Source organism: Argentina silus (genome assembly GCF_951799395.1).
Source record: "Argentina silus genome assembly, chromosome: 4".
NCBI classification, from domain to species: Eukaryota; Metazoa; Chordata; class Actinopteri; order Argentiniformes; family Argentinidae; genus Argentina; species Argentina silus.
Genome location: NC_139658.1, coordinates 11,129,932 through 11,139,906, shown reverse-complemented (window position 1 = coordinate 11,139,906; position 9,975 = coordinate 11,129,932). Strand labels below are relative to the sequence as shown.

General features: G+C 44.4%; 1 protein-coding gene across 1 annotated transcript; it reads right to left on the bottom strand.

The window, feature by feature from the left end:
* Positions 1-7,031: 7,031 nt before the first annotated feature.
* Positions 7,032-9,668, bottom strand: LOC310803100 (large ribosomal subunit protein uL1-like). The gene is made up of 6 exons (XM_083667738.1): positions 9,610-9,668; positions 9,020-9,091; positions 8,619-8,699; positions 7,745-7,893; positions 7,431-7,603; positions 7,032-7,258 (listed from the first exon to the last, which is right to left on the bottom strand). Exons 1-6 carry the CDS (start codon positions 9,612-9,614, stop codon positions 7,088-7,090), a joined length of 651 nt encoding a protein of 216 aa, XP_083523864.1. The 5' UTR covers positions 9,615-9,668; the 3' UTR covers positions 7,032-7,087.
* Between the last annotated feature and the right edge of the window lie 307 nt (positions 9,669-9,975).

Here is a 9,975-nt window from a genome sequence, read left to right as displayed (position 1 = left end):
AGGGGTACTAGTCAAAAGCTGAAAGAGAGATACTTAAAGCACTTAACACCAACCACCATGCAAACAAACTAGGTGTCATCATTGACTTAAATCTTAATATTGAAACCCATATCAAGAACATGACATTTGTACCTCTTCAGGAACATTGCTAAGATGCAACCTTTCCTCTCCCAGGTTGACACTGAGAGACTAATGTATGCTTTTATTACTAGCAGGCTTGATTACTGTAACACTCTCCTGTCTGGTCTACCAAAGAAAGCTATTAATTGACTGCAAATTATACAGAATGCAGCAGCACAAGTCCTGACCAAGACGGAGAGCACAAATAACACCACATTTTAAAGTCTCTGTCCTGGTTACCTGTTAGTTTTACAAACGATTTAAAGATTATTTTATTTGTAAATAATCACTCTATGGTCATGCCCCCACTACATGACAGACATTATTTTAAGGTATGTACCCAGTAGACCCCTCAGGTCCTCTGGCACTCGCCTTTTAATTATTCAGAAGACCAAGAGGCATGAAGAGGCAGCTTTTAGCTGTTATGCCCCCAGCCACTGGAACAGCCTGCCAGACAACCTGAGGGGGGCAGACACTGTGGACATTTTTAAAATACATTTTAAAACATACCTTTTAGCCTTGCTTTTACTTATGGTGCTTTTAGGCTTTTAGTTATTTTAGCTCATCCTTTAACAAACCAAAAAATCTGAGCTTTTATTGACCATGACATACGATAGTCTCTACAGTCTACACTTTTACTGTTTTAAACTCCCATGACTGTTATACTTGTTTTGTCTTGTTGTCTTTGAATTGTTTATTCCTGTAAAGCACATTGTGTTGCTTCCGTGTATGAAATGTGCTCTATAAACACACATTGATTTAATTAGATTTGATTCTATTCACAACCTTCAGAATGACCAGTTCTCTATTGAGTTGTCCAAGGAAAAGATGACATACACAAAACCTCACTACTATCAACATATACACCCTCCTCTATTGTCATCATCTATCCATCAAACTCAGACAACACAACTCATCCCACAGCAAAGCATCAGCATCTGACTTCTCACAAAACAAAAAAAAAGCTGTTTATATTTGTATGAGATGGAGACTGATTATATTGACTGAAAGTCTGCATGCATGTAACATGGCTGCTGCTATGATGATGTCAAAGGCTCACCTGGTGCACGGCCCCCAGCATCTCCGCGGTGCTGATGATGTCATCCATGCCACCCAGCATTGTGTCCAGGCTGGCCTCGATACGACTCAGAATGTCTGACCTCTCACTATCCACACATCTCCCTCTCAGAGACTGGAGGTGGAGGGAGGGAGAGAGGGAATAGGGAGGGAGAGGGGGAAGAGGGAAGGAGACAGGAAGGGGGAGGAGAAGTAGGAGATAGACAGGATGAAGGGGAAAGAGAGGGAGAGGCATGAGAAAGTGAGAAAGAAAGAAGGAGCAGGGGGATGGAGAGGAAGTGCAAAAGGTGAGTCAGAAAGAGAGTGGGGGGAAAAAGAAAGATACGCATTTTAAAGATGCAACGCAACGCAATGGATGATTCAAAATTGTACACACAATGTCACTCACTCAAGCACACGCCTACCTGCAGCATGTCTCTGGTGCGCTGCAGCTCCAGGCTGAGGTTCTCCTGGGCCACGGTGCGGTCGTGTTCCTCAGCCTGCAGCCTCTGACTCAGAGTGTATTGGTCACACCGGAACGCCATGGCTAGCTGGGTGAACGCATTCTGAGGAGAGAGACAGAGGGGGGGGAGTTAGTGGGGGGAGTAAGTGAGTAAGTGAGTGAGTGAGTGGAGTGGAGTGGAGTGGAGTGAGTGGAGTGGAGTGAGTGGAGTGAGTGGAGTGGAGTGAGTGGAGTGGAGTGAGTGGAGTGAGTGGAGTGGAGTGAGTGGAGTGGAGTGGAGTGGAGTGGAGTGAGTGGAGTGAGTGGAGTGGAGTGAGTGGAGTGGAGTGGAGTGGAGTGGAGTGGAGTGGAGTGGAGTGGAGTGAGTGGAGTGGAGTGGAGTGGAGTAAGTGGAGTGAGTGGAGTGAGTGGGTGGAGTGAGTGGAGTGGAGTGGAGTGAGTGGAGTGGAGTGAGTGGAGTGGAGTGAGTGGAGTGGAGTGAGTGGAGTGGAGTGGAGTGGAGTGGAGTGGAGTAAGTGGAGTGAGTGGAGTGAGTGGGTGGAGTGAGTGGAGTGAGTGGAGTGAGTGGGTGGAGTGAGTGGAGTGAGTGGAGTGAGTGGAGTGAGTGGAGTGGGTGGGTGGGTGTGGGTGTGGGTGTGGGTGTGGGTGTGGGTGAGTGTGTGTGTGTGTGTGTGTGTGTGTGTGTGTGTGTGTGTTCTTCTCTCATGGCCTGTACTGTTAGAGAGCTTACCTCTACCTCCTCTTCAGTCATCTCTGCTACACTGAAAACAGAAAGAAGGGAAAGAGACAGGACAGGAGGGAGGTGAGCGGACGGAAGGGAGGAAGGAAGGAAAGGGAGGGAAGGAATAAGAAGGGAGGGCAGTATAAACTTTTGAGTTTGGAACTGAATAGTATGTCAAACAAAATGCATTCAATAAACAGAATTCCACAAAACAGATTCAGCAAACATATTAAAAGTTAAAATTAAATTAAAATTTACATTAACAGCATAGAATTCCAATGGTGTTTGTTTGTGTGTGTGTGTGTGTACTGACCTGCTGAGTCCCAGTCTCTCCACTATAGGAAGATCATCCCAAGATACTGCCAACTGGTCCTCTAGACTGGGTTCTGAGAGAGGAGAGGAGGGTAGGAGGGGAGAATTAAATCAAATCAAACTTTATTTATAGAGCACATTTCATACACAGATGCAATACAATGCGCTTTACAGGAATAAAACCAATTAAAAGACAACAAGACAAAACACAAGAGGATAAAAAATATAAGTCATGGGAGTTTAACACGGTAAACACAGAGAACAAGTGAGGACTGTAGAGACTAGTGCATGGTAAATAAAAGCTCAAATGTAATAAAAACCCTATTTTTTTAATTTAAAAATGAGGAGTTAAAAGAACGGAATGACTAAAAGACTAAAAGCACCTAAGGAAAAGCACCTAAAGAAAAGCACCCAAGGAAAAGCACCTAAGGAAAAGCACCCTAAGGAAAAGCACCTAAGGAAAAGCCAGGCTAAAAAGGTAGGTTTTAAAATGTCCACCATCTGCCCCCCTCAGGTTCTCTAGCAGGCAGTTCCAGAGGCTGGAGCAAAACAACCCAAATCTGCCTCTCCATCCCTCTTTGTCCTAGGCTTCGGAATAATTTACAGGCCAGTGCCAGAGGACCTGATGAGGATAGGAGAGGAGAGAGGAAAGGAGGAGATGATGAGGAGAGGAAAGGAGGAGAGGAAAGGAGGAGAGGAGAGGAGAAAGGGAGAGGTGAAAAGAAAAGGAGAGAAAATATGAAGTGGGTAGAGGCAGAGTAAAAAAAGACGAGAAGCACAAATGTTTTCCTCTCGTAGGCTATGTACACTGTAGAAGTACTTCCTGATGCTGATCAGGGAAAGCCAATCAGATTGCGTACCATCCTCACTGTCCTCGCTGTCTCCTAGTATGCCTGCGTACTCACAGGGAGTCACCTCCTTCATAGGGGGCTGCGGGAGGGAGCACAGGCAATAGTCGGTTAAGCACTCACTGTGTTTACGTGTTTAATGTGTCGTTTGAGTGGAAGACCGACAGTACTGCTCACCTGGGTAGTCATGATGCTGGTTCCAGGTCCAGTTACCGGAGGTGAATAGAGAGTTTACATTCGCCTACACACTCATGATACGTGTGTGTGTGTGTGTGCGTGTGTGTGCGTGTGTGTGTAGAAGAGAGTGAGAGAGAGAAGACCTCCTTCACTGCTAACTGCATGTGGGGTGGAAAGTTCCAGACAGTCCCAGTTACACAGAGGGATAATAAGACGTGGACAGACGTGTGGACCAGGACACACAACCCCACTCTGCAGCCCTTGCAGTGCTGCTACACCTACACACAGAGGCAGAGAGAGGGAGAGAAAGAGAGATCATCCACATGTCCACTCTGTTCTTATATCTAAGTATATCCTCATAAACATTTAGGAATGCTGTCCATAATAAAACCTAATAAATCTTTATTTATAGAGCACATTTCATACACAGATGTAACACAATACACTTCACAGGAATATGAATTCAAAAATATTAAAAGACAAGACCAAACATAAGAGGATAACAAGTATAACAGTCGTGGGAGTTAAAACAGAGAGAACAAGTGAGGACTGTAGTGAGAAATGCATGGTAAATAGAAGCTCAAATGTAATAAAAGGAAAATTAAAAAAGGGTGATATAAAATAACTGAATGACTAAAAGACTAAAGCACCCTAAGTAAAGAGGCTGGGGGCATAACCACTAAAAGCACACATACAGACGTACACACACACACACACACACACACACACACACACACCACGGTCTGTGACGTACAGTAACATAAACCACGGGGTTAAAGAGGGAGACGTTTAGAATGACAGAGGCAGATGGGGAGGAGAAGAAGAACAGAGAGATAGATAGATAGCTTATAAACAAACAGAAGCCTGTGAGGGGGTAAGTGAACACAGAGGACGGGGAGAGGAGAGAAAGATAGAAAGAAAGGACAAAGATCTCACACACCATGAGTTTGACCTGAAGGAATTCCACCCCTTGTGAAATAAGATGTCTTGCAACTCCAAAATTGTTCAGTCAAGCAACAACTTTATTGTCCAAGCAAAATAGTATTGTACGGTACACCTAGCATACCGGGTAATGAAAGGCAGCTCAAATACAATTACATGTTTGAGAGGCAAAACATTATATACAAGAGACCCCAAAGGTGTGGCTACCTTGGAGGTGGACGGTGGTTAACAATGATAGGGGGCAAGGTCTATAGTAGCCTGTGCATGTCAATGAAAGGAGAACAACAGGTTTTGTCAGTCAGTATCTGGCAATCAAGTTGTTGGTCCTGCCTATCAATAGACAGGCAACCCGCTGGTCCTGTTTACTAATAGCCAGGCAATCAAGTCGTCAGCCAAGTCAATGCCTGTGGCAGAGAGTTCTCATGTGACTGATTAGCAGACCGCTTTCTTATTCTTATGCCTGCAGATACATAACCATATTTCCTTACAGACCAGAAGATAGAAGCTGGACCATTTTAATAGATACTCATATGTCAAATTCACTAACAATCTGAAATGACAGAAAAATCAACACGGAAACATGTAAAACGGCAATACAAGTCTCATTCAAAAGTTTCACTTCTTCCTGTGTAGTCTTATGCAGAAATCACAGTGGCGCTTTAAAAACATCAATTTCAAAGACTAGCCACTGCTCCGCAAATAGGCACTATTATACACTGATGCCAGTCCAAAAAAGCAGCATACTTTCAACAATGAAGTCAACCGCTATTCTCTCCCTCTATTTACATTGGAACTTCTGGAGTTTCTTGAGTCATAACAAAAAGAGGGAAATATATCCATATTTAGATATTGAAGGCTGTGGTCTATGGTAGACAAAATGACAATGATTCAGTCAAATATGAAGACAGACATTCTAGGACTTGGATACAAAAGTTCCAGTTCCAGAAGGTTATGTGGGAACAGCGATGACGGGCCCAGTCATGTAAAACCATAATAAGATTACCAGTAATACAATGCAACAAGTCTACAACAGAACGTGCATGAAATATACTACATAATATATAAAAAAGTAATTCTATCTAAAAGCCACTTTGAATTTTAAAGGGGAATATCCAAAGTTTCCTTACCTGTTTGATGATAGGGAGAAGTTTGTTCCGTATTTTCAGCTCTGCTCAGAATATAAACTACAGAACACCATGACAGTCAGATCTACTATACTGTACTACTCTCTCTCTCTACTTCTCTCTTCTTGCTTCTTCAAGCTCCCATGACAGCTGCTTTAATTCCCACCGGCTGTGCTTCCTTACATCAACACACTCCCCCTCTCTCTCTCTCACACACACACACACACCACCGAGGGAGTCATGGTTCTCTAAAGTCAGAGGGACTTTATCCATGAGTTAGTGATAACGACGAGATTAGGGGACCACCCTCAACAGAGCAGAGATAAAACCATCCAAACATCTCTGCAATCAGAGCCATATGGAAAACCACATCCATCAAAATTTGTTATATCCACATTATAAGGCCGTATATAGGCTCAATAACTCTGACTCCTTCCCTCACTCATCCTGGCCTTCAGTGATCGATCGATGGGAGACGTGATGACAATAGAACGCATTTAATGGTAGTTCTTCTCCCTGCTCTCTCGTCTCCTGCCTCAGCTCAGCTCCAGAGCAGAGGAAGAGAGCAGTGCTAATCTGATTAAGTGTCATGGCTGCCCTATGACAGGCTATGGGGAGGTGACCCAGACAGACCACATGCAAGAGGCAGAACCTTCACTCATGGAAGGAGTATGAGTCTGTATACAAATACATCTGTAAAATAGCTGTGGCAAATTTGCATGCAGTTGAGTGTGCAAAGATCCTTGAAAATAGTAACATAGCACCTCACAGTATGTGTGGGTCTCTTTCAGCATTGTATTAGAAGGATGACCCCCCCCCCCCCCCCTTAATCTACAGACCAAATTAAGGTGACTAGTGCTTTTAAAAACCTTCTCCTAAGTCAGCTTCAGAAACTTTCCTAATTCCACAGGTTATCATTTAAAAGATCCCAATCGGCTCCAAAAATGAAAAACAGAATATCTAGACAATTCGCTGGGAAGTTGCCAGCCATTTTCAAATTCTAGTGCAGGTATCCTTTCCACAGTAGATAATGTCCTAGCCAGCAGTTAGTTTTGGGTCAACACTGTCACAGGTAGTGCCTAAGCCCCTCATAAGCTTCAGTCAAGCCCAACCACACATTCCCATCATATGCAGTTACTGCAGGGGTCTACTAGAACTAGGGCAAACAGACGGGGAGTTGCTTTAAACAAGCACAGAATCTTTAGCTACCGTGACAGTATAATTATAGCTACTGTTTCAGATTCATAGAGAGCATACAAATACATAAGACGGTGTCATTTTTTTGTGTGTCTTTTTTATTGGTAGTAAAAGCAGAGTGGTCCTTCTAGTAGAGACGCTGGGGCTTTCCCATTGTGCTCTTGATGTAGAGGGCACGCACGTTCTGCCAGTTCTTCTTCAGCAGAGACACCAGGAAGTTGACAGCCAGGTGGATGTTGTAGACCAGCTCCTCCTCAGACATCTTCACGTGACCCACAGCCACTGCCAGACACAGCACCTGGAGAAGAGGGGGGAGGAGATGAGGTTAGAAAACACATGGCACTTTTACTCGGTAGGTCCATGCAAACTTTAGGGCAGCTGTCATGCGTTTTAGTGCAGTCAAACTAATTGGTCTCGTAAAATGTTTGTAATAAAACACATTCACCACATAATGACTGACTCAAACCTACCTTCTTCATCTGGAACTTGATGGTGGACTTGACCTCATCACACTTGGTGTTGAGGTTCTCATTGTGGGTGAGCAGGGAAGGGAACTTGCCAGCCTTGTTCAGCCCGGGGCCCAAAATACGGGGGATCTGCTTGATGAGAGACTCAGAGGCCAGGAATGCATCGTATTTTTTGGCTGTGGGGCCGAGGGAAAGAGGAGAGGGTCAGGGGACCACACCACTGCATATAATATACCAGACATTGCTTGCCAAAAGGATACTATACTCGCGGTTATGTTTGGTGATTGAGTGTGCATTATTTCAATAACACTACTCACCCAGTTTCTTGACCAGTTTCTTATTCTTGTTGAGCTTCTTCAGGGCCTCGATGTCCATGTGGGGCAGGTCTGCGGCCTTGGCCTCGTCACAATGCTGCTGGTCTCCCAGGACGCACACAGAGAACTTGGGCCTGGGGGTGGTCTTCAGTCTGCAGGTGGGGGAGAACATGAGGACCACAAGCTCTGGCACACAATCACATTATTGACTGTTATCACCTTCTGACCATGTTAGAATGGACAATAGCACTGCATCTTACAACTAACAATATACTAGGCTTAATGATGAATTAGGCTAGGCTTAAACACTAGGCAACATAGCCACTTTTGTCCTTTCTAAGATGACCATCTAGTGACTTCCCACCAGAGACTGGATCCAATCAGATACCGCCCGCCCGAAGCGGGCCTCGGACACAACTCTGGGGTCTTACCGGGACCACACGACTGGCTTCTTTTCTGGAACTCCACCAGCAACACCATTTTGTTAGATAAAATGGTCGGCTCAAGAGGGGCACAAAGACCCCCCTGTCTGCCTCCCCTCATATTTTAAGACCCAGGGTAGGGGTCCGTCCGCTGGTTCCCTCCCCCAAACGAGGGAGGGGTTCAGTCGAACTACCCAAGACACTTCTGCACCGCCCGCCCCACACTGCAGCCCTGCCAGTGTGGGTTTGAGTGTTAGTGAATGTATCAGATGCATGAAGTAGTGTATGTGAGATACTCAATAGTGTGGGAGTCAGTCTGCAAGTGTTTTGAGTTACATGTGCATTGCAAGCATGTTTGGGTTCAGATTGAGGCCTAATCAGGCCCATTCACACCAAGTCAGGACTACGCGGGGCAGACAGGCAGAAGGCTGGGTGAAACGGGAAAGGGGCCGAACCTGACTGTGCCAGAGAAACGCTTGTCCTTCTGGGGATCGTAGTTCTTCAAGCTGATCTGGAGCTCAACAGACTCCACAAACCTTCAGGACGACAGGAGGGGAGTTAAAATCACAGGCTTTCCAACAGAAATCTACATTCAATGGTTTCCCAAATGGTGAGTTGGCACCCACACAAAGTTGTGGAAACATGTCACCAAACAAGCTTTGGCAGAATAAAGCTGGGCAGCAAATCGTTAGCCAACTATCCTCAGTGTAAAAATGGTGATCACAGCAGATGACAGTAATGACAGATGAGATAACCAGTAGTGGCAATTCAACTTTATGAATGTATAGACATTTATAGACACAAGCACATCAGTATGGTATTCAATTGACTGTACAGATGAGGAAAACGTTCTTACTTGCGCTGCTTCGTCAGAGATCCCGCCTGGACCTCCTTGACGGCCTCGTACAACATATCCCTGGATACCTTACTGGAAATGCACACATGACAATTATGTAGCTAATTGACAATAATAACGGTATATATTCTCCAGCGATAATGCTATACAGGCATTCCACAAGAAATGTAAGCTACGACTAGCCATGAGCTGTCGGAAACACCAACTTAAGATACATAGCGATACTACGTTCTCTCCCGCGGCGCTAACTACATGTCCACAAATGTCAGAATAATTCACACAACAAAACTATTGATAAATAATGAATGTCAAAATGTTTGTTATACCGCCAGGACGTGTTAATTACATGTGTGATTTTAATTTAACGTTAGATGGACGTGGATTTGGTGTCCTGCTAGTTCACAGGCTAAAAGTAGCAAACTAAGCTAATTTCTACTAAAGCGACATCCACAAGGCACTTTACAAATAGATGAAGCTTGAGAGCACTATTGTGACATTGCTGAAGATTAAGTTGTTCATACATTCAATGCCAAAGTCGAAATTTAGTCTGTTTCATAGCTATACACTCATTTATTGTAATTTCAGCTCACCTCATTTTGCCGGTTCAGCTCCCACGCGACAGAGCACTGAAAAGAAAGAATGAGCGGAAGTCCGTCTGCGTTTATAAACGTTGTTCCGTGACGTAAACACTGTCAAAGCTGGGGTTTGTAGTTCCCCCCCCCCATCTTCCTTTCTAGTCCTGTCATATTATGACTATCAGTCTCACTGGTGGCGTGATTCAATCTATGCATTTATCTAAAGATAGCACAATATTTCCTACTGCAATTGCAGTGTAACATTTATCTTAGGTGACAGAGTGAAGTAAGGTAATGATACAGGTTGGGGCTTTAATAATGCCAGCTCAGTGAATGTAGATTACAGTTTTAGACATTGTGTATAGATGGTTATGTGAATGT